We start from the raw sequence: 23764 nt of genomic DNA on the forward strand, positions 1-23764 counted from the left end.
GTCCAAGGGCGTAATGAACTGGGCACACACATATATACATACAACCCGAATGATGCGCCGCTGCTGCACTTTTCCAAGCTTGATGAGTGTCGTAGAAGATGGCGGGCGGTGGGCTGCCGGAGGTGCTCTCTTGGGCGAGGGGACCGGTGCTGGCCAGGGAGCGTTCGGCGCGAGTCCGGGAGCCGAGGGGTGGCTGGGGCGGCGGCGGACTCTTCTGCCTTGTCCGCGCGATGGCCAGCTGGTTGGTGGCTCTGGGGCGAGCAGGCAGGATCGCACCAGGCATCCGCAAGCAAGGATGTGTGTGTGTTGTGTACGGATGTGTGCGCACAGTCTGCCCACCCGGCCGTAAGCAACGTCGCACCGCGTCCAGGTGGACGGCGGCGGCGCAGCACTGCTGCCACTGGACCTGGTAGGCGTTGCCTACAGTTTATTATCCGTACAGCAATTACACCCAGGTCGTCGAGGTGCTTGCCGGGTCGGGCGCCGCAAGTGGCCCCACGGGACGGGGTGCTCTGCCCCGGCCATGCCCGTGTCTCCCCCGTAGCGCCCCCTCTTGCTTGCTACTCCGGGGGGAGAGAGTGGCGCGAGGCGTTCCGAGTCCGAGGGCGCGTTGCTCGGCTCGTTCGACGTGGGGCGAGCATGTCCATGGGGCTGCTCCGTCGGCTGGACCTGAGTTCGCTGGGTGCATCTAGCGTGCTTCGTACAAACAGCCTCAACGCCTTGCCTGTCTATTCACCGCGTCCCTGCCTTGGTAGATGAGCATAGATGGAAGGAAGATGCTGCTGCAAATAAAGACGGGCCAAAATCCCTGGTATCCAGTCCCACCCACGCCAGACGCGCCCTCACCGTCGACAAAACCGGTGCCCAGAAGATACAAACAGCCCGACCAAAACGGAAACAAAAGCATCCACGCCGCAGACGCCCACACGCCTCATTGGTATCATGTCTGACCCACCCACCACGGCTCGCACATACCACCACCACACACGCGCCTGATAAACAACCAAAGTCGGAGCGACCAAAAAGGCATCCCGCACCTGATGATTTCAAACCATGAGCCAAGAAAAAAAAGAGCCCGGCCAGGCAAGCCCTCGAGGGCCAACGTCAAACCTGGTCCTGCGCCAATGCGAGCCGTGCCGTGCCGTGCCGCGCTCAGGCGCTCATGCCAATCATGATGCCTTGACGTCAACCACCCTCGCCTCCCGGCTATCGAGGCCCCCATAGTGCCTCGCCCACCCTCGCCTGCGCATCCGTCTGCGCGCCAGGGCCCTGGCCCGGTCTGGTCGGCCGCTGCGGCGTGGCATAGGGGCCGTACGAGTTGGTCTCGGCATGTGGCTGGGCGTACTCCATCAGCCCGGCGCTCTCCTCGACGCTGCTGGCCTGATTGAGGCCGTCGTGTCGCAAGCTCGGGTGGAGCGGCGAGGCTCCGTACCCGGGCTGCGGGGCGGGCGGGGCTGCGGAGCCGAAGCCGGGGGCGGGCCGCATGGCCGAGAAGGCGGAGGCGGTATCCTTGCCGTCGGGCAGCGTCGCCATGTCGAGCGCTTCGCTGTGGTCTAGCTTGTAGCTAATGTCCTCCTTGCGTCGCTTGACCCCGCACATGAGCCAGCGCATGCCTCGGCCAAAGGCCTTGACAAAGTCCCACAGGTTGAGCGCGTCGAAAATGGCGAGCAGGCCCAGGGGCCCGCCGCTTGGGGGCGAGCGCTCGTTGACCCTCGGCGGCGTGGGCTTGTCCGGGTCGGGGTTGGGGTAGAAGGAGACGGGGGCGTCGTGGACGTAGGGCCTGTAGGGAAAGGCCCAGAGATGCAGGACGGCGAAGCAGGCCATCTCAATACAGAGGAGTAGGGCCGGGATGCCGACCTTGAGGTCCGGCCAGGCGAGTACCTTGTTGGGCTGAACGAGGTTGAGGGTCGAGGTGCCGATTGAAATGGCCGAGGCCTGCCAAAAGGAGAGGAAGACGACGAGCTTGATGGCGACAATCTTGAGCAAGACCCTGTGCTCGGCCAGGGGCTCGCGCAGCTGGACGTAGAACTGGATGAGGCAAAACATGGCGACGGTGACGGCGAGGGCGTTGATGGTGATGATCTGGGTTGACGGGTTAGAGACATGGTGTCGTCAAGGGACGGGAGAGACGTACCCAGATGTGTCCAAAGACAGGGCGGTTTGAGCTCTCGCAGTAGCGTTCGAAATACTGCAAGACGACGGCCGAGATGGTCATTGCGACGCGGATGAAGCAGTAGTGGTAGATGCCGATCCAGATAATGTTAAACCAGGTCAGGCCGCTCTTGGGGGTTCTCCAGGGGCCGCGGTTGCGGCCGCAGCAGGCGGCGAACCAGTTGACGGGCATGACCCAGGGCTTGATGGGGCGCATCTCGCGGAAAAAGGCCTTTTGGGAGTGCAGGTCGGGGGCAACGTAGTGGCAGAAGAGGGCGAAGAAGGAGGCAATGGCAAATGCCTCGTAGCAGTCGGAGATGACCTGGAAGTAGATGGCGTGCCAGTACCACTGGATCTGGCAAAAGGACGAGACGGCGTAGACGGGCACCATGAAGAGCAGGCGGATGATGCTGGAGGAGTCAGCGGGGACACGGACACAGGCTAGAGGCAAGAGCTCACTGGCGCTGTTCGCGAGGCTGCGTGTAGTTGCGGGCGTGCATGGAGACGAGGTAGAGGCTCATGACGACGGCGATGAGGGTGCACGAGGCGGCAATGACACGGGCGAGGTCGTGGAAGTCGAGGGGGCCGACGATGAGGACCTCGTCGCCGGGCATTACTACGTCGTCCTGCGTCAGCTTTGGATCGTCGTCGACGGGTCTAGGGGCCAGTACTCCTCATCTCCTCGAGCGTCGAGTTGCACGTCTGATTCATGATGGGCGGCGCGTTGGACGAGGCGAACAGGTCGGCGGATGGGGGGCCCTCCAGGGGCGCGGCAGTTGTGGAGATGTCAGGTCGACGCGGATCGTTTTGTATTGAGCAGGCCAACCGCCAAAGAGTCGTCGGATCGTGGCATCAAAGTCTCTGTGGCGTCTTTGTTGTCGTTCAAAGAGGCCGTCTTGGGGTCTCAGGACATGGTCCTCTCGTCTCTTTGCCCCGGTTCCCCCCTTTCCACGCAAGGTCTGTTGCGAGCGCCCGTTGAGAAATGGTTAAACAATGTGCGAATCGGTCTTTCGGGATTCGCTCCGGTCGCGCAGCGCCGTTACGGGGCTCGGAGGAGGCGCGATGGCGTCAGGGGGCGGATGAGCCAGCCCGAGAAGTAGCCAAGAATCAAGATAATTGATGTCGTCGTGCACGAGCGATGGGAGCGCGATGGAGAGGCAGGGAGTGTACCAAGAGATGGGAGAGGGAGAGGGAGGACTGCAAAGAAAAAGGAAACTGAGGCGAAACGATCGAGGGGCGCCAGTCCAATGTCTTTGACCCCGAATGTACTTGCCGAGTCCCTGCATGCCGGACCAGCCATGCAGGACCAGCCACCGTGGGTGCCTTATTCAGGCACGCATATACGTAGTTAACTTATAGTGGGGGGCCAGCTGGAGGTACCTCTGTCGGCGCCCCCTGAAGCCTCCACACGTTGGCCCGGAGCAGTTCGACGGGTGTCCGAGGTACTCTCTGAGCTCGGCATGTACCCGGCCACTCTGCCGCGCCCGAATCGATACATTTCCCTCTCAGAGTGCGACTTTGACTGTGCACTCAACCAGACACCGCATAACACCCGCCGGCTGGGTACCTGCCCGAAGCGAGATGACTGACTCTTGTACCGGCCCGGCGGTGTCATAACAACGGTACCTTCTTGATTTGACGAAAGAACTCCCACCCCGCCGTACCAGCTGTCAGGCAGGCCCACTACCCTGACAGAGACAGGCCGGCAGCCTCCTCTTCTCATCTTAGCGGCCGGCGCTTTGTCACTGCCGTGACCACCACCCTCAGCCTCTGTACTCTGTACTGATTGTAGGTACCTACTAACGTTAGTAGGTTAGGTAGGTTTCTTACCTGTAAGGCCCGCCCTCTGCCAATTACACGCCGCACCATCACGGGGGCTGTGCTTGTGCCAGACTGCGTCGTCATGCCACGCCTTGGAGAGCTTTCGTAGCAGGTCATAGGTGGGTACCAGGTATCAATTCGCAAGTACCTACCTCGGAAGCCTTAGACACTGCCTGGAGCGAAAGCCCCGAAGCCAGAGAACAAAGAGACCACCCGCCTGTTAGTACCGCGACAACGTCCAAACTTGAGACATGCCAACACTCTTCATTGGCCAGCAACCTTTCAAACCGACTTAACACTGGCTAATCAATCAATTCCGGCCCGCGCCACGTCGTCTCGCCCCATGACGACGGATTACTCTCCAGCTGCGTACGTTCTGTCTCTCCCAGCACCCTACCGCGTCACAACGCCTCACCCGCGCCCCTCAATCTTCATTCCTCATTTCATATACTCGTTGACAGCTCATGTATTCGTACATGTGACATCCAAGACGCCTTATCCCTTGTCCTCGTGACGACGCCTCTCATCTACATCACCATCCTCTTCTCTAGTGCCATCAAGTGCCAGTGCCAAAGGGGTATCGTATCGTCTATGCTGCCGGAAAAAGGCTCGCAGTGCGTGTACAGTACGGGCTGCTGAGTCTGCCTCTCTGCCTCCGCGCCCACCTCCCCATATCCAGCCGCTGCCAAAGGTCAAAAGTGGTACTCGAGTAACGGTCCGATAGCAAGCTCTTCTTTTTTTTGGTGGTTGCAAGTAGCGCAACCGTTTCATGACATGTGCAGACTTGACACCTGCTCCAGATGTGTGCAGAAAATGTCGACCCTCAACGCCGGGCCAGAATCAGAAAGCCTCTCGGTCGTGCTCCTGATTCGTGTATCCTTCTCCCCTGTACACATCCTCCAAGGGGAAACAAGAACAAAAACCGTAAAATGAAAACCAGCGTCGTTCCTTGTCGACACAGGTCCATCGTTCGTCTGCATTCTCCAGCTCAGGCGGGCGGACGGGGTCCACGAGTGCTCTTCTAGCCGCGTCTCGGTCGCTTGTCGCGCTCGCTCGCCAAGAGCCCCACACCGTCCTCGCTTCGCCTCTTCCGCCCTCGATCGTCTCGAGGATCCCGCCGTTCCTCGGCCGCCCGCATGCCCTCTTCTCTCGGCCCTCCATGTCCAGCTCGGTAGCCGCCTGCGCCACGGCCTCCCGCCCACTCCTCTCCTGCCCGGTGGCCTCCGGGTCCTCCAGGTCCTCCGGGTCCTCCGGGTCCTGCGTCCGCGCGATGTCGTGGCTCCCTCGGCCCCGTCAGGTCTCGACCGCCGCTGGGAGGCAAGCCCATTATGTTTCGGCCTCCGATATCCCGTCCCATTCGGCGCGGCTCGCGCTCCTTGGCGGCAACTTCGGCGTTACCCATTGACCTTCTGTCGCGATACTCGGCGTGCTCTTTCGCTTCCTCGCGACCGGCTCGCGGGCTGCGCTCTCGCTCGCGGCTGCTGCGTCGAGAAGATCGGCCAAGTCGGTCATTCCTATTGTCGCGTTCTCCACGCTCGCGCCTTGGCGGACCATCCCCTCCGTTTGCAGCCCCCCAACTGGCGCTGTCCTGCCACATCATGTCTTGACGCTCGTGTCCAGAGGCCGAGGCCGGCGAGCCGCCAGTCAGGACCTGAGCATCAGAATCCCCGAGCAGCTGCCGTGGCTGGCCCCCTCTTGGACCATTGCCACGGTTCAAGTCTGGCATCGACTGAGATTGCTGGAGCATGTTGTTGATGCCGGCGAGCTGTCGTCGGCCTCCACCGCTCCTGGTTCTCTCGTTCGACGACGCGGGCCCTGTTGGCACCCCTGCTTCCGTCGGTAGCGGAGGCCCCATGACAGCCGAGTGTGGCTGTCGTGCATTCAACACGTGTCTATCGCCGCCGCCCGCCTGTCGGCCGTGCCCTTGAGGTGGTCCGGACGGAGGCGGGGGGAGCCCCGAGCCCATCTGGGCCAGCCGATCGGGGTGCACCACCGACGGCGGAGTCGCCGTCGACGAAATAGATGCCTGCATGTCTGGCCTTGGGCCGCCAGTAAAGTTCCTTGCTCTCTCTGGGGGCGGGCCTCCATGAGGCCCCGAAGGCGTGCCGGGCCCTGAGCCAGGCTCGTAACCACTGTGCCGGCCTCTCCCGGACGCGGGCCCCGTGGGCGGGAGCCGATCCGGAGACGACGCTCGTGGAGTCTCTGGAGCCCCGAAGCGGCCATCTGGCCTGCCAGGTGTCGTAGAGTGTACCCCGTATCCACCTCGGGTGGCGCTTCTGCCTCGGCCGCGAGGGCCAGATGGGACGTCAGAACTCGACGGGACAGGATTCAGTCGTCCGTAGTTCTGGTCCTGGTGTGGCATTCGATGCTCGGGCTCCGGGCCGCGAAGTCCAGGCCGGTGAAAGCCCGCCGACGGGTCGCGCATCTTATCCAGGCCTCTCTCGGCCTCGCGATCCATCGGCCGATCGCCACGGTAGCTGTGCCCTGTCATGGGGGACCTGTCGCGCGGGTCTCTGCCGAGCGCTCGCTGGTCCTGGGGATAGGGGCGGCCATGTCGATCCTCAAAGCTTCCAGACAGAGGCCCATGCTCCTGAGCGTGGCGGCTGTTTCGCCGTGGGGACTGCGTTCTGGGTGCTCGTTCGTGGCCATCGTCCCTACGAGGTCGGTTTTGCGAGAACGGAGCGCCGTCGTTGCGGTCCTCAATCAGGACGCCGCGTTCAGCATTCACAACATCCATGGGGTCCACCGCCATTGGCCGATGGGCTCGAGGTTGGCGATCTGGATCCGGGCCGCGCGCGGGTCGATCTTGGCCGTCTTGAGCAAAGAAGGCAGCTCTCTCAGGGTTCATGGCAGGCTCCGAGGACTCGCTTGTGACAGGTGGCGGACCAGACGGATGGTTCGGTGTCTCGTTGTGGCGATTTTGCATACCGCTGATCCGCGAGTCTCGGTACTGCCTATCCCTTTCGTGCTGGCCTGGTCGGGGCGGCAAATCGACACGGGACTCTCCATTGGCGTCGCCTGCTCGATAATCCGGGTGTGCGTTGTGACGTCCTGCGCGCTCTGGTTCATGAGGCCTAGTATCGCGAGTCTCGCGGTGTTCCTTGCTCTCTCTGGTCTCTCTGCCATCCCATGCCTCGCGAGGATCACCACGAGCGTCCCGTGTAGCACGAGGTTCGCGGCCGTCCCTGCGTTCGGCGCCTCTGGACTGGGCGTAGCGCTCCGGGGGAACATGCCCTGGGATCGGCACGTCTGGTCGGGTTGGCAGGGTGTGCGCTGTGGGGCGGTCTGGTAATTTGTGGGAGCGAGATTCAGGGTTCGTCTGGGTCGAGCCCGCTCTCGGCGTCGACGGCCGAGAGGGTCCCGCCCCCTCATCCTGCCTGGCGGATGCCTCCCTGGTTGGGTTAGGTAGCCTGGATGGCTGGGGCTCCTTTGGCATTTCTATGTTCGATTGACTTTTGACGTCCGCGGCGTCCTGTACCTCGCCGTCTTCCTTCTCCGTGGTAGGAGCCTTGGCAGAAGCCTTGGCAGTTGTTGGCCTATGTTCGCGGTGAGCACGGGAACTCCTTCGAGTTGACCCTGACGACACATACTTGATAGCCTGCGGTTTAAAATCCACGGCAGTGGCACGCAGATTGGAGCTGGAGGACTTGTCGCCCTCGGACCGTGGCCCACTCGCCTAATGAATTGTTAGCTTGCTTCCCCCAGACACTTTCCCTTCTCGCCCTCTCCATTGGTTTGAACTCACGGCGTTGGATCTGAAAGCTTGAACCATGACCCATTTGGGTTTCCTCTTCTGCAGTTCCGACATGGCGCCCTGCGCCGCAACGGACAAGTCGACACGTCCACCTTCCTCGCTTTCCGGACCTGCCTTGGCGACCGCCTCGCGTTTCGAAATCTTCTGCAGCTGCGCCGTGAACTGCGTAGCCATAAAGTCCACGGCAGGGAAGTAATCCAATACGGCTTTGAGCACAGTGATGGCGTTGCGAATGTGCATCCACTCAGAGCCACTCAGGCAAGCCTTGAGGGCCATGTTAAGGTTCTTGTGCCAGCGAAACAACAAATCTCGGAATTGCGGATGCTCGACGAAAGTCTCTGGCTTCCCCTGCGCGTTGACGGTGAGAGCGAAGCCCAGGCGAGGCTGGTCCGCGGTGCCTTTGCCTTCCCTGTCATAGGCGCCTGGGCGCATAGGATCCTTGGAGGCTTTGCCGTCTTTGTCGGTAGGTGCCGGCTCATTCTTGTGCCATCGCGCCAAGTCCTCCAGGATGAGCTTCAGGAATCGGCCCAGGTACTCCGTCTCGCGGACGGTGCAGGTGAAAATGATGGCTCGCAATCGGTTGGCGTTGAACAGTCGGTCATAGAGGGACATCAACTTGAAGACTGGCGCGTTCGAGTCGTGAAGGGCCTTGATGAACCTGAACGTGTACTCTGCATCGGCCGGCGAGAGCAGGAGCCGAGGCAAGAAGCACTGCTCGAGGAGAACGTCGGAAACGCTGTCTGCGTTGGGCGCGGTATCGGGGAACGAGGTTTGGAACATCTTGGTCAAGTAAAACTTCCACTTGGCCTTGCGCAGACCGTGTTCGCTGAGCTCGTCCAGCAAGTACCCTTGCAAGTCCATGAGCTCCTTTCTCTTTTCCATCTTGCGATCCACAGCTCTGCGCGACATGTCGGAACGATCGTTGGCGAGCGTCTGCCACTCGGTCATGATTTTCTGGCGCTCCTTGACGTAAACTTCTTCCGGGAAGCAGAGGTCTCCCAACTGCAGAGCCCAGAACGTCGTGTACAGCTCTGGCGTCATCTTGCGCCACACTGCCGGGGGAACAGTGGCCTTGACCGACTCAATAATGGGCTGCAGGGCTGTGAGCGCGGTTCGCGACAGCGAAGCATCGTCGGGTTTCTGCAAAGGCGTCTTAGTCAGTACACGTCGTCTGGTGTTTGAAGAAGCTCCAGGGAACAACGGGTGAGCCTCTACCTGTTGAGTTTCGGTATCGGCGCCGTCTTGAGGCGCCGCCTCGGCCGTCTCTGCGCCTTGAGGCTTTGCATCCGACATCTTGACGTCACCCTCCTTGTCGGTCCCTAATCGGCGAGCTTGCGCCGCATCTCTTTTGCCCTTGCTCTCCTTCCAGGGAAACATGCGATGTGCCAGGCTGCTCCTGCCAATCAAGAATGCGAGCTCCGTCTGCAATCCAAACAAGCTGATGAGCACTGGAATGGACGGGACGATGGTGTCAAAGTCGACTGGGTCGAGGTTACTCCAGAGGAAATCGAGATACTGGACGAGCGTTTGGTGGGAGTCGTCAATAGTCGACGACAGGTATTTGATGTGAGCCTCGTCCTCAGGAACCTTGTAAACGGCGGTTTGCCGGAACTGCGCGAGGTTGATGAGCAGCCGCGCGGCCAGCTTCGAATCGGAGAGGGCTTGGATGAGGCGGTATGAGCTCTTTGAGTTTTCAAAGCGTTTGTCCTGCGCCCGGATCAGGGTGTGCCGCCGGAGCCAGGCGCCGCCGGCCATGGACAGGACTTGGTAGTCGGTGAAGTCGACGGCGTCCACAATGCCGCCCATGGACGAGACAAACTCCTTGAGGATGATGAGGTCGGTGGCGTTGCCGTGGTAAAGCTGCTCGTCGACGTATTGGAGGACCGGAACCGGGTTCAGGACTGGATATCGGCGGAAAACTCTGCCCGAGAATCGGGACAAGGCCTGCAGCCACTTGCTGGTGGTGAGGGCGTGATTTTCCTGCGTGCGGCTGCGAGACTTGCCGAGAGAGCTGAGCAGTGACCACACCAGCACGTCGTAGGAGAGGTCGGTGAAGTATTTGGCGCATTCGACAAAGGCCTCAATCAGGTTGGAGTAGACCTCGAGCTGCTCAAAGGCGACCTTGAAGACGATTCCGGGAGAAGCGTAGCTGGTCTTTGCGAGCCGCTTGGCCATTTCGCTCAAGTTGGTGAGGGAAACTCGCTTCATGGTGGCCCTGGTCTCGGACGTCGCGCGCGCAAAGGCGGCCTTCATGGCTGGCAGCCGAGAGGTCTGGCCCTCGAACCACTCGGCATACATGGAGTAGCGAGTGATGAGCGGGTATTGCCTGGCAAGCTCCCAGATGGCGTTCACGACCGAGGCGTTTGCCTTGGTGTGGCTCAGCGCAGGCAGCAAGAGGCGCCGCAGAAGATCCTGCCAACGGGCGCGATTGGCCTCGGACGTGTCCGCAGCCAGACTCTTGGAGCCGATGCTGGCAAGCTTGGTGAGCAGAGTCTCGTCCTTTCCGATGTTGACGCCAGAGATGTTCAAGAGGGTGTTGCAAAGCGTAAAGACGTCCTCGACCGTCTGGCAAACGGGCACGTTGTCATCCCACTCGTCGAGGTAGAAGCGATAATTCTGCGTCTCGTTGGTGTCGCACGCGTCAGGGTAGGGCCAGCGCCAGGTCTTCCTCGGAGGCAGTTTGTTTGTGCGCACGCTGCCCTTGGGCACGCCCGCCTGGTCAACGTCGGGCAGGCTCTTGGTCGGAAAATCCACCTCGGGCGCCGGGAAGGGCCGACTGTCCTTGTACACCTTGTCCAGGCACACGTGAAGGATGCGATGGATGCGTTGCAGGACATCGGGAAACACCTCTGGAATCCAGGGGAACCGGCCCAGCACGAAAAGCGACTCGGGGATCGCGCCGATGGTCAGGAGCTGGATGAGAAGGGCTACCTTTTGCTCCATCGGCTCCGGGAGCTTATCCTTTTTGGCGGCTTCCTCGGCGGCCGCTGCCTTCTTCTGCTCCTGTTCAGCCCTCTTGGGCATTTCTTTTCTGATGCCAGTGGATGTCGCTGGATTGTCGTCGTCACCCTGGGGAAGCACGCCGGCCATGAGGAGGGCGTTCATCTGGCCGCCTCTCGCCTCTCGCTCCTGCTTTTCGAGCTTCTCCGCCTCCTGTTGGCGTACGCGGTCCATGCCGCTGTCCTCGGGAGAGAGGTGCGGGTAGAGGTCGGCCAATGAGATGAAGCCAATCTTGATGAGAAGTGATGCAAGATAGAGCAGGTTGGCGGGAAGCACATCTGCCTTGTCTCTCATTTCCGAGTTGTAGAACCGGAGTTTGAAGCCCAAAAGCTGTGCAGCAACTCGGTTTCCGGACGCGGGCAGGGTATTGGTCTCTTGCATCCACTGCTGCTCGGCGTCGGCGACGGCCTCTCCACCGTCGTGACCGTTGGCGATTTGCTTCTGCTGAAGGTGGCGCTCGGTGACCCGCCTGCCGCCGAGCTCGAAGAAGGCGGCGAGATGCACTTCGCGGGCGCGGTCCCAGAAGGCAATGTCCCGCTGCAGCTTACGGCGTGCGCCGTCGGCCTCGTCCTCTTCTGTGGTGCTCCAGTGCGGGTAGCTCGGGTCCGCCCAGGTGGGCAGACCTCCGACGAAAGGGGAGCCATCGTTGTAATGGGACGAAGGCCACCAGGAGCTGATTCTCAGAAATTTGACGAAAAACTTGACTTGCTTGATCAAGACGGTCGCGGCCACGTCGAGAGTAACATCCAAGACTCGGCCCACGTCGAGGTCGAAGGTACCAATCAAGGCCTTGACCTTTTCAAACGTCTTGCCGGGCGGCGGAGGGGGGATGGTGTTGGTGCTGAAAATCTCCGTGATGAGCTTGGAGTAGCCCTCGGATTCTTCGCGCAGCAGGTTGTAGTTCGCCTGCCGGTACAAGAGGTTGGTGGCCTGCCTGACGCCGAGTCTGGCAAAGGTGTCCCTGATCAGGCCCAGCTGGTGCAGCAGCGGTGCGTCCAGCACTTCGCGCATGAGGGCAGGGGAAACGTCGGTGGCGACGAGGAAATCGCGAATAGTCGGCCGATACAAGTCGGCATCGATGTCGGTGACAATGGCCAGGGTGTCGAGGAAGAGAGTATGAGGCGCAAATGCATACGAATCCTTAATCACATCGCATGTTTCTCGGCCCAAGATCTCTTTGACGCAGGCGCCGGCGTCGGCCGGGTCCAGGCGAGCGTCAATGACGGCGTGGATGAACTCCTGAAAGAGGCTCGAGAGCTCGGTGATGTCAACGTCCTCGCGTGACTGAATGCCATGCTGCACAATCTCATGGCGGCCTCGCTCGGCCCAAGCGCGGACTCTGTCATCGGTGAGATTATCGTAATGGTATTTGGGTCGTTCCGAGGAGGCTTGCTGCAGCACGGGATCGGATGGGAGCTTCACGGCAGCGGGCAAGGCGGATGGCTTGGCCACGGTGGCAGGCGATGCTGCTACCGGGGGTGGAGCAGGCTGCTTGATCATTGCGGGCGAGCTTGGCGGTTTGAGCTGCCTCGCCGCCGGCGTCGGAGAGGCCTGGGCGGGCGAGGGGAAGCTGGCGCTGTGCGCCGAGGTGGGAGTTGGCTGCCTCTGGCTGTGATAGTGCTGCTGGTTCTGCGAATTCTGCTGGTTGAAGTGGTGGTTGAAGCCGCCCCGGCCATGGCCAGGGTTTGAGTCGCGGCGTTGGTAGCCACCGCGATGGCCACGGCCACGGCCGCCTCTGCCTCCGCCGTCGTCTCTGTCGTGCTGTGCCAGTGGCGTGTCTGCTGGGCGGTGCGGCGAGGGCCGGGGCCCGTCACCCGAGGGGCGGTCGGGCCTCTTGCGCTTCATGGGCATCGAATTCGACACGTGCGTGAAAGGAGACTGGCTATATCATTTGCGGCGAAGGAGTTTGGGTCCGAATAGCGTCGCCGAGAAGTGAGGCTGGAAATTTTTGGTGAGTGAGAGTCAAGGCCAGGGCCGGGAAGTACGATGAAGGTGGGAGTGTCGAGGCTTCGGAAAAGGACGTGACGAAGAAGAGACAAGAAAAGAAACGCCGTGCGCCCGGTCGAGGACAAAGAGGATACTGACGTGCAAAGCGAAGGTGGTCGGAAATGGGCGAGAAGACGCCGAGGGGGCTCGATGCGCTGACGCTGCCTCTGCGGCCGAGATATAGAGCCAGCCGATTGTCGCGGAGGCTTGTGAGGTTGCGTTTGGCGACGACGATGCGTCCTGGCGGAAGAAGGTGAGGGATGAAGATGAAGAGAAATCACGTCCAGCCTGGCGTGTTTCCACCTTGGCGAGTGAAGCTGTTCGACGGCAGTGCACGGACCAGACCAGGCCAGAGTTGGTGGTAAGTACAGGTACAGGGCGTGGGTGGCTACAGCGTACGGCAGAGTGGGGGACACAAGTATAGGATACGTGAGACCATTGCTTGACCGTGTCAATAGGCGAGGTACCGAGTTGAATGAGGCGGGACCCCACGTGACCGGCTGCTGGCATGCCACTGGCTTGAAACTCTGAACGGGGCGTGAATGGCTGACTCATGGGGTAGGTATGTACCTTGCACGGAGCATTCGAAGCCGGATTGATTGCGCCATTGCAACCGTGACATAACATCTCGAGGTACGAGGCGAAATGACTGGGTTTGTGCATCAATGAGCTCCAGGTGCAGCTTATTATCAATTTCGTCCCTTCTCTTCTCCTTGCACCGTTGCATCCTCTCCCGAGACGCCCTCCGCTTCTGCCCGCCTGAGCCGCCGCCGCTCATGTACGTGCGGTGAAGACGCCGTTGCGGATGCTGTTGCAAGCAGCCTGCATTAGATGTAGACGTTGTGCCTAATCCCGTCTCCCAATCCAACTCTTCCTCTCCGTTGTCGGCCGGCTGCAGGAGGAAAAATTTGACTGAATCTACGACACAATGGCTCAAGAAGCGCCTGTCAATGGCGGCCCTCGCCAACAATACGGTCAGTACCGCACGCTATTGTCGCCCTACTCTGAGCTGGCACTGAATACCTGCAAGAAAGAGTGCCGGCACAGCCTGAGAACCCCTTTGCGGCTCTCATCCCGGACCAGCACATAGCCGTCATCCCCGAGTTCACCCTCGAGTCGGGCATCAGCCTCCGCAATGTCCCCGTCGCCTACACCACCAGGGGCAAGCTGTCGCCCGACGCCGACAACGCCATGGTCATCTGTCACGCCCTCACCGGCAGCGCCGACGTCAGTGACTGGTGGGGGCCTCTGATCGGCGGGCCGGGGCGGGCCTTTGACACGTCGAGGTTCTTTGTCGTCTGCATGAACAGCCTCGGCAGTCCCTACGGCACGGCGAGCCCCGTCACGGCCAAGGACGGCGACCCGGCCAAGGGTCGGTACGGGCCCGAGTTCCCCCTCACCAGCATCCGCGACGACGTCAAGTGAGTACCTCGAGCGAGCGCACAGGCAGGGCTAACGCGGCGCCAGCCTGCACAAGCTGCTGCTCGACGACCTGGGCGTCAAGCAAGTCGCCGCCGTCGTCGGCGGCTCGCTGGGCGGCATGTTTGTTCTGGAATGGGCCTACTTTGGCCGCGACTACGTGCGGTGTGTCGTGCCCATTGCCACCTCGAGCCGGCACAGCGCCTGGGGCATCAGCTGGGGCGAGGCGCAGCGTCAGAGCATCTACGCCGACCCCAAGTACGACGACGGCTACTACCCCTTTGACGACCCCCCGACGGCCGGGCTCGGCGCCGCCCGCATGTCGGCGCTGCTGACGTACCGGAGTCGCAACTCGTTTGAGGCCCGGTTCGGTCGCAACACGCCGGATCCTTCCAAGGGCCAGACGATCCGCGAGCCGACGCGGCCAAGCACGCCGTCCGAGGCCCACTTTCGCATCCACAACGACGGGCACAAGGTGAAGCGCGCAGCCGCCAGCAGCAGCGAAGCCGGGCCGGCCGCCGGGAGTGGCGCAGACCCGCAGTTCGAGGGCCCCGGCAAAGACGGCGGCGGCGGTCTGACGGGCGGCGAGGCGATGCCGACGTCGACCTACTTCTCGGCGCAGTCTTACCTGCGCTATCAGGGCACCAAGTTTGTCAAGCGTTTCGACGGCAACTGCTACATTGCCATGACGCGCAAGCTAGACACGCACGACGTCTCGCGCAGCCGGGCCTCGACAATTGCCGAGGCGCTGGGCCTCATCCAGCAGCCGACGCTGGTGCTGGGTATCGAGAGCGACGGCCTCTTCACGTTTGCCGAGCAGGAGGAGATTGCGCAGCACGTGGGCAACGCGCGGCTGGAGCGCATCAACAGCCCCGAGGGCCACGACGCGTTTCTGCTGCAGTTTGAGCAGGTCAACCGCTACATCCTGGCCTTTCTAAAGGAGGTGCTGCCGGACATGATGAGCAGAGAGGGGGATGCGCTCGACGAGGAGACCGGGGTAGGACAGGTGACCAAGTCGAGCACCTTTGGCGAGGCCGAGGTGGAGGACATAACGGCATGGTGACGAGTCGGACGAAGTGGAGGACGAAGGACTGTAAATGACGAGAGGGGTGAAGGGCGGCGCTGATGCCAACACGCAGAAGCCCGGTTGGCAGTCGATGGCGCCATTCGTGGCGGCCTGGCCATCCGGTTCCTGGGCGGCACAGGCAGCGGGCCATGAAGGCACGACGGGCGTTGAAGACGAGTGTGCCCCTTGTTGGTGGAGGTGGCCTGGTCAAGGCAGCTCTGAGTCGGGAGTCTCGAGTGCCGAATGATGTGGGCAGTAGGATAGATATCTTGTGCTTTCGTGTACATGTAGTCACTGGAAATTTAGACAGAAAACTAGCAATGTAGCACCTGAGCAAAGAAATATCGACAAGAGCGCGTGAAAGGGGCCTAAGGAATAGGTCGTTGGTCAAGCCCTGCGCGCAACTGGCGAACGATGTCGCGAGAGGCCTCGGTCCTGTCCTCGAGGCATGCACCGTGTCATGCTCGTGTGGTCCCAGGTGAGTTGGAGTATTTCTTGTACGTAAGAAGAGGTAAAGAATCCGCGCCGAGACGGTACGGAGTAGTCGCAATCGTGCTGATTATAGCTGAAGGCATCCTTGGACCACCAGGTCGCACAGCATCAACGGCCGGGCCAGTTGAGACTTGCTTATTGGGGCCGTTGGGCTCCTCGAAACGGCGGGTCTGAACGAGCAGAGGTCTGGATGAGGATGAACAGCAAGTATTTTGCGCGTGCTGGCGGAGCACCGTTGGCGCAGTCGGTTGGGGGTGGGTAGATGAGTGGATGTCTTCTGGAAGGCCGCTAGAAGGGGGCCCGCCCTGCCACCGACAGCACTGCAGCAGCACCGTCAGTACCCACTCAGCCACGCAAGCCCAGTGACAAGTACGAGTATGTAGGTACAGACTGATCTGTCGGCGCCTTGGTGGATGGAATCTGTGCGCGGGGATGAAGCCCTTTTTGTCAGTCGCTGACGCAAGCCCTGGTCCATGAGTGTTTAGATGGCGGTAATCATTGAGTAATCAAACATACACTCCAGATTTTCAAACATACACTCCCGACCTAAGCCCCATTTGGAAGAAGACCCCGCCACCAAAATTTGGCGCGCGCTTTCCCAACGCCGCTGCCGCGGCTGCCTGCCTAGATATATTGTCGCATATCACGCCCGTGTCAGTTCCTGAAACCTTATGCTCGATCACTGCCACTGCTGCGCCGCGGCTTCGCCGCAATGATCGGGGTATATATTGTTGCACGAATGTGTGCATCCAATTCTTTTCCTTTCCTTTGTTCTTTAGATAATTCTCATCAATTGACTGATGCCACAAAGATCAACCGCTGTCACGTGCGAGGTGTGGGACACTATTGTCTGACATATATGGATTCTATCTGCAATTATTACCAACGCCGGAAGATGCATCCCTAGAGTCATTCAATTGAAGCTATCAATAAGCCCGGCCCGATCGATCTTCCGATATATATACAATATGCATATAATGGCGGAAGGTCTTTGCCTACCTCTGTGACTGTGACTGTGACTGTGAGGAAGGATCCGTCCGACGCGGCGGAGGGCGAGGCACGTAAGGAACGAATTTGTGACCGGCCTGCCTGCTAGTTTTGTATGGTGCCGTGTCCTCTGATCCCCTAGCTGCTGGAAATGCTCCGTAGCCGTCTCGTGAGACTGTGCCGGCGGCTGTGCCCACATGAAGCCGTCGTGATGTGCCTGTGACGAGGAGGCGGTTCTTGCCACTGTGACGGCGCCGGCGCCTGTACGTATACAGGCACAATTGGTGTAGGCGGTGGCATCACATAGTATCCTGTGACGGCGGCGCCGGCTGTGGAAGTGAGGGCATCGTCGTTTGGTATCCCTGTGACACCAGCGGCACCTGTGGAAGTGAGGGCACCTGTGATAACAGCACCGGCGTTGCTGCTGCTTGTGACTTGATGAAATCACCGATCTGCTGGGCAAGATCGTCAACCCGGCTGCTCACGGAAGCAAGTGTATTCGACCTCTTGTTCATGATAGTGGTGCCTGTGCCCTTCCTCTTCTTCTTTTGCGTCTCTGGTGGCCGTGATACGAGCTCTGGGTTGGCTCTATGCTCCTCTTGCTCCCAAGCACTAAGGATCCGGCCCGTAGATGCCTCTAGTGGAGGATACCTCGCGTCTACTGTTTCCACGCCGGCGAGGCTGGACAACGTCAGGATCGGCTTCGTGGTCTGCATCGATATATTGCTGTTGTTCAGGCTGCTAGTAAATTAGTATAGTACTTATGGCTGGAGCAAGATACTTACAGTCACGCCGTAAACCCGCCAGTGGTTATCAATAAGATGCAATGGTATAAGGGCGGCCGCGTCAGCCTGGATCAAATCGCGGATTGTATGCCGGCAGGGCAGCCCCCATTGCATCGTGAAAGCACCCGTACAAATCGTAGGCATGCCTCGATTATCGGCAAGCTCAGCCCGGCTAGCCTAACTTGCCTGAAGATCTGTTTCATCGGCTGCCAGCCAATTTTTCGGTGCAGTGACTTCATAATCGTCTGCTTGGCCCATTCAACTCTAGCTCTTGCAAACTCGGATTGAAGCTTCTCGCGATGCTTCTTTTGCCGATGGGTAACGAGCCCTCTGATGTGCTCTTGTAGCTGATGGAGGTCAATGAAGCGGTTGCGTAATCGTGACTTCAACTCGTGATGTGTGCTCTCCACACGGGAAGTTACCGTAATGTTATAATTTCGGTACTGTTGGATAGCGTAGGTGGAAAACTGGGCACGCCATGGCCAGTAGGTTGTACGGAGGTAATTAACGAGAGCTATAAGAGGAGCTATTTAGTAAAGGTTAGAGTAGGAGGTAGTTAGGGCTAGGGTTACCTGGCTGATCCGAAAACTCTATACAGAGTAGATCCCACTGATCTCTGCACTCCTCAGCCGTGCGAGCCCTAAAGACTGAAACCCAGGCATCACGGATACCGTCAGCTGTGTGCTCAAAAGTCCGCCTTGGAGCCGGGGTAGTATTGGGTTTCCATCGTCATCTTCACGATCATCTTGTTGCTCAACGCACTGATCTGCCAGTTGTGAGGCATGTTGAATCTGGTAATCAGTGGCACGGTCGATAGGTCGGTCCTCGTCAATGGCATTATCTGCCTGTATAGGGTCGTCGAGAGCGGCTGCTGCAGCGAGGCGAGTCTCCTGTTCTGGCCTATCTCCGCCAATCTCGGTGCCATCGAGGGATCCTTCCCACTTCTTCTTGATGTGAAGGATCACGTTCTTCATCATATGCCAAACGCACACTTGTTGTTGCGTTGATGGGAAGATAGAGTCAAGGGCGTTCTTCAGGGCGGTATCAAAGTCGGTAATCACAACGCCCGGGTCCGGAATATCAGCCTGCCGACCAGCCTCACGCAACTGTGAGAGGATCCATTGGAACGCGCCTTCGTCTTCCTTGGCAGTGAGGCCAAAGCCTACACTGAAGCTCTTGTGTAGCCCTGTTGTGCCAATGATCTGTAGAAGCGGCATGTTAAAGCGGTTGACCTTATACGTATTATCCATGATAAGGAGCTCGGGGTTACGCTTCCAGTCAGCAATACAGTCATCGTATGTCCAGAAAAACCTCCAAACCTTCCCATTAGGGCCACGGTCAACTGCATAGTAGCTGATTTCCCCTTTGCTTTAGCATCTTTGAGTACATCGAGGAAGGCTTGTGTAGATGTAGAGGCGCCGTAACGGAAGGCACGAAGTTGCAGCTGGATGAAGTGTATATCAGAATCGGTAATAAGGAGCTCAGGATATTCCTGTCGGATAGCATCCACGATATCCCTGCTCTTGTTATTGACGTTCTTGCTAAGCCCTCGACGAGGCTATGAAGACGCTCGATGCCGAATTTGCGTTGGCTTCGTTGACGGACGATGGGGTTAGCAATTGGCTCAAATAGAGGTTCGTGGTTATGAGAGCCGTGCTTGATGGTGACTTTGAATGCATTGCAACGTCGGTAGAAGCGGATGTAACAGCGAAAGTCACATCCCGACTTCTTGGATGACGTCTTGTATATACCCTCTGCCTCGTCCCAGGGCCTATACTGACCACTGTATTCACAGCGGATATTGGCTTCCTTGCGCCTAGGCTTGCCGGTATTCTTGCTATTTGCAACGACTACGACGTAGCCAAGGAGCTCTTGCGTAGCTTTGAGTGTTTCAAGCGCCTCATCATACGTATCGAAAGACATCTCCGTGATAGCCTCGGTGCTACTGTTGGTATTGCTTTCGGTCGAATTCATCGGGACGATTGACTAGACGTGACTATTGCGGTAGGCGGCGGCGGCGTTGCTGTTGTGTTGAGTCAAGTGGTGATAGCTTCAATTGTTGATGATTGCGAAAATGCAGATGGCGGCGAAAAGGCAGGTGGCTGGGCGGGTGGGCGGCGGCGATGGTCACGGCAAGCCAGGGCGTTGGGAAAGCGCGCGCCAAATTTTGGTGGCGGGGTCTTCTTCCAAATGGGGCTTAGGTCGGGAGTGTATGTTTGAAAATCAGGAGTGTATGTTTGATTACTCGTAATCATTCATCGCAGATGCCAAGTTCAGGGGGCCTTTTGTCGATGCAAGGTACTTTTCGGCGGGGCGAGTCTACAGGAGGGAGGACCTGCATTAAGGCCGAGCACGTGCAGGCCTGTCCCGCTGAGAAGCAGCAACCCCCCCATGCCCCCCAGCACTACGAGCAGCGCTAAGCGCCAGGCACTAGCGGTTGCCAGCCAGGTTGGGCAAGGCGGCCCCCAGCATCCGACCCCCAGCATCTGAGGCGCCGAGCAAAGTTAGCCGATCTCCATCTTTCGAACCGCCAAGGCAGTGGATGGGCTAATAAAGGAACAACAACCGCTCAACGGCTCTCGGTTGGAGCATGCAGATCAGGACAGGAAATGGGAGGGTGACAGAGCGAGCGTCAGCCCTTGGGCCTAGTCTCTGTCGATCCAGAGGCGTCCTTTTGATTGCCCTTTTGTCCTGAGACCTTTTCCGAGAGTCATCGCCCTCTTGGACCTAGTCTACGAATAGTCCGCCGAACCGTCTTGTCCTCGGCCCAGCAGTTAATCATCATCATCCCGCACGGCACATACGGCATGGCTGCCGTTTTTTTCCCGCTCGACTTCCCCTCCCCCATCATCTCTTCGCCTTGTTGTGCTTTCCATCCCAGGCCATCCAGGTGTTTCGCCCTCCTGTAGATGGTACCTCGTCCATGTACCTATCTTTGGAAGGTCTCGTCTGGAATAGGTAGGTCGGTACGAATAGGCAGGGCAGGCACCTTTTTCTCTCCCCCTCCCTCCTCGACCGCGGATGCCTGATGACTCCTCCTCTCAACTCTGGTCGCGAAAGGCCATCGTAGCCAAGCATTTCTCTCCCAGCGTCCTCGGCCTCCCGCACGCAATCTCTAAACTCGGCCCCGCTGCAGCTTCACAAGCTGAGCTGCCCGAAGCAGCACCAGCTCCCGCGAAACCGCCCTTCGCCTCTTGGCCCTCGTCGCACATAGCCATTCTTCCTCGTCGCTCGACCATCTTCCCGCCTCTCCTCTCTCATCGTCTTCCGCCTCGGCCTCGGCTGCCGCGAGTATCTACCAAGCTTCAACCGTTGACCCATCGCGAATCAACCTCTCTTGTCCCGACCAACCGACCGCCCATGTTTCCGCCGCCGGGCCTCGACAGCATTCGCTGCTGATCGCCTTCGACACCCAATCTGCTCCCGCCTCGACATGCTCCCTCCTCCCTCCTCCTCGGCCGGCGCCCCCGCAGGCCCGGACCGCACCTACGGCGGCAACCGTGCCTTTCACAACTTCTACAACGACTACTCTCACATCCCAGACCCCAACCTGCGCCGCCGCCTGGCCTTGTCCGAGATCGACAAGGTCCCCCTTGGCCTCTACCGTGCGTCCACGCAACGTCTACTGCTGCCCTTGCCCGCTGACTGACGCCGACGCAGATGTCCGCGCTGTCCTGGTGGCCGGAGTCGGCTTCCTCCTCGACTCGTACGACATTTTTGCCATCAACCTCGTCATCACCATGCTCGGTATGGTCTTTTGGTGTGGCAACGACCGCCACAGCGGCTACGGAGGCAACGGCGGCGCCTTGCCGGACCCCATCAACCAGGCTCTCAAGGGCTCCACCAATGCCGGCATCATCATCGGCATGGTCCTCTTTGGATGGCTTGCCGAGTGAGCTTCCGTCCCTTCCCCGCCCGCCTTGGGCCCCCGCCGCTGACGTCTCGCGTCTAGTGCGCTCGGCCGCCGCCGAATGTACGGCATTGAGCTGGCCATCATCATCTTTGGCACCTTTAGCTGCGCCCTCGTCTCCTCGAGCCCCTCCATCAGCTCCTCGGCCCTCTTGATCTTCTGGCGCGTCTTGATGGTGAGCCCTTGTCTACACGGCTAGCCCTGTCATGGATGGTCAAGACGGCTGCTAACGCCACGCAGGGCATCGGCATCGGAGGCGACTACCCCCTGTCTTCTGTGATCACTTCTGAGTGAGCCGCCTCCCGAGCGAGTCCCCGGCGGATAGGGTGACCCGTCTGCCACTTCGGCTTCCCGCTGACCAGAACCGCCAGGTTTGCCCCGACTCGTTGGCGCGGCGCCATGGTCGCCGCCGTCTTCTCCATGCAGGGCGTGGGTCTGCTCATGTCTGCCCTCGTCGCCCTCATCACCACCGTCGCCTTCAAGGACTCGTACATCAACATCAAGGACGAGACGCAGTGCGACGCGGCGTGCCAGGTCGCGGCCGATCGGTCCTGGCGCATCATCGTCGGTGTCGGGGCCATACCCGCCTGCCTCGCCCTCTACTACCGCATCACCATTCCCGAGACGCCGCGCTACACGTTTGACGTTCGCCACGACGTGGAAAAGGCCGGCGCCGACATCCGCGCCTACGTCCACAGCAAGTCGGGCGGCGATTACGAGGGCCACCGCAGGTCGGGCACTAGGCTCTCGGCCACGCTGCTCCACGTGCCGCGGGCGTCGTGGGCCGACGTCTTTGCCTACTTTGGAGAGTGGAAAAACCTTCGGGTGCTCATCGGAACCACCATGTCGTGGTTCTTGCTGGTGCGTCTCCCACCCGGGCTTCGGCTCGTGCGCCGCTGACGGGGACAGGATCTGGCATTTTACGGTCTCGGGCTTAACAGCACCATGGTTCTGCACGCCATCGGCTTCGCCAACGGGAACAACATGTACGAAAAGCTGTACAACCAGGCCGTCGGCATGATCATCCTGACCTGCGCCGGCGCCATCCCCGGCTACTGGACGGCCGTCCTGACCATCGACACGGTGGGGCGCAAGCCGCTGCAGGTCTTTGGCTTCCTGGCATTGACGGTCATCTTTTGCGTCCTGGGCTTCCGGCTCGGCAACCTAAGCGAGGGCGCCATGCTCGCCCTCTACGTGGTCGGGCAGTTTCTCTTCAGCGCGGGCCCTAACACGACGACGTTTGTTGTGCCGGGCGAATGCTTCCCCACGCGGTATCGCTCCACCGGCCACGGCCTGTCGGCGGCCATGGGCAAGCTCGGCGCCGTCGTGGCACAGGTCATTAGCATCCCGCTGCTGAGGCACGGGCCCGACGAGTCGTGCGCCGGCAACGATTGCTCACCCCACCTCGACCGCCTGCTGCAGCTGTTTGCGCTCTTCATGCTGCTCGGCACCTTTTTCTCGCTGCTCATACCTGAAACCAAGGGGCTGACGCTCGAGGAGCTTTCGGGCGAGTCGAGGACGAGCTACAACGCCGGCTGCAACGGCAGCATCAACCTCGGGCCGGCCAGGCCTCGGGCATGGAACCCGTTTAGCGGCGGACAGCCCGCTGGCTTCCTGTACCCGCGCTCGCACTCTGGAACGTTTGCCCTCAAGGGCGGCCGGTCGGAGCGTCCGGGCATCATGGCGGCGCCGGAGCACGCAGGGAGCGACGAGCAGCAGCAGCGGAGACGGCGCCTCTGTTGGAGGAGGCGCGGCAGGAGACGGCGCGCCGGGAGCGACGGGTCCAACGAGATTGCGCTGAGAAGCCGCAGCTCAAGGTCGGACGGCCTCTACGACGACTACGTCGGCGCCGCGACCAGCCAGCAACCGCCGGCGTGGGGGGCGGGCTGGGGCAGGATCGACAGGGGCGGGCCGCCGCCGACAACGAGCAACATGCAGCTACAAGACGTGGGGATGCTGTTGAAGCCGAGCTAGCACAGGGCTCGCGGTGTGTGTGTATAGAAGCAAGAGCTTGTGCGGCATGTGTGTACATGTATACAGGGGCTTGGCCGGCGCTGGGAGATGACAGTCCATGTCATGCCACGTCGGCGAGCATGGGAGCACGCAGCGTTGGTCACGTCGGGGCTTGATTTTGGCACAGGCGCAGGGGGGAAGAGGAGCGAGTGTGGCTTTGCAACGGCAGTCGGACAGCTAGATGAACGAGATACCTGGTAGATGAATCAAAGACAAGAGTTTCAGATGAATGCCTGATGGGCATCGTGTGGGACGTGGCGGCGATGAATACGGTGATGATTCGGATGACAAGAATGGAGACGTACACGAGTTTCCTCGACCAAGTGCAGAAGAAGCAGCAGACAGGAGTCCGGTGCGCCATGGGTCCGCACATTGCCTCG

General features: G+C 60.1%; 5 protein-coding genes across 5 annotated transcripts; 2 read left to right on the forward strand and 3 right to left on the reverse strand.

The window, feature by feature from the left end:
* Positions 1 to 1206: 1206 nt before the first annotated feature.
* On the reverse strand, positions 1207 to 2862 carry HRG_08156 (organic solute transporter ostalpha domain-containing protein; the record flags this gene model as incomplete). The annotated part of the gene is made up of 5 exons (XM_044866627.1): positions 1207 to 1372; positions 1433 to 2082; positions 2135 to 2561; positions 2611 to 2767; positions 2823 to 2862. The coding sequence occupies 5 exons, from the start codon at positions 2860 to 2862 to the stop codon at positions 1207 to 1209; spliced, it is 1440 nt and encodes a 479-aa protein (XP_044718516.1).
* Positions 2863 to 5265: 2403 nt separating this feature from the next.
* Positions 5266 to 12571, reverse strand: HRG_08157 (transcription factor/nuclear export subunit protein 2 domain-containing protein; the record flags this gene model as incomplete). The annotated part of the gene is made up of 10 exons (XM_044866628.1): positions 5266 to 5282; positions 5371 to 5453; positions 5514 to 6011; positions 6111 to 6539; positions 6585 to 6786; positions 6841 to 7508; positions 7563 to 7648; positions 7718 to 8866; positions 8942 to 12118; positions 12200 to 12571. The coding sequence occupies 10 exons, from the start codon at positions 12569 to 12571 to the stop codon at positions 5266 to 5268; spliced, it is 6681 nt and encodes a 2226-aa protein (XP_044718517.1).
* Positions 12572 to 13640: 1069 nt separating this feature from the next.
* Positions 13641 to 15194, forward strand: HRG_08158 (alpha/beta hydrolase fold domain-containing protein; the record flags this gene model as incomplete). The annotated part of the gene is made up of 5 exons (XM_044866629.1): positions 13641 to 13686; positions 13743 to 14133; positions 14180 to 14296; positions 14348 to 14606; positions 14673 to 15194. The coding sequence occupies 5 exons, from the start codon at positions 13641 to 13643 to the stop codon at positions 15192 to 15194; spliced, it is 1335 nt and encodes a 444-aa protein (XP_044718518.1).
* A 2771-nt stretch (positions 15195 to 17965) lies between these two features.
* On the reverse strand, positions 17966 to 18711 carry HRG_08159 (MULE transposase domain-containing protein; the record flags this gene model as incomplete). The annotated part of the gene is made up of 4 exons (XM_044866630.1): positions 17966 to 17975; positions 18034 to 18070; positions 18133 to 18158; positions 18224 to 18711. The coding sequence occupies 4 exons, from the start codon at positions 18709 to 18711 to the stop codon at positions 17966 to 17968; spliced, it is 561 nt and encodes a 186-aa protein (XP_044718519.1).
* A 2183-nt stretch (positions 18712 to 20894) lies between these two features.
* HRG_08160 (sugar transporter domain-containing protein) lies at positions 20895 to 23345 on the forward strand (the record flags this gene model as incomplete). The annotated part of the gene is made up of 6 exons (XM_044866631.1): positions 20895 to 21066; positions 21122 to 21353; positions 21414 to 21546; positions 21612 to 21661; positions 21734 to 22232; positions 22281 to 23345. The coding sequence occupies 6 exons, from the start codon at positions 20895 to 20897 to the stop codon at positions 23343 to 23345; spliced, it is 2151 nt and encodes a 716-aa protein (XP_044718520.1).
* Positions 23346 to 23764: the final 419 nt, after the last annotated feature.

Source organism: Hirsutella rhossiliensis (assembly GCF_020360975.1).
Source record: "Hirsutella rhossiliensis strain HR02 chromosome Unknown scaffold00009, whole genome shotgun sequence".
Classification (NCBI taxonomy): domain Eukaryota; kingdom Fungi; phylum Ascomycota; class Sordariomycetes; order Hypocreales; family Ophiocordycipitaceae; genus Hirsutella; species Hirsutella rhossiliensis.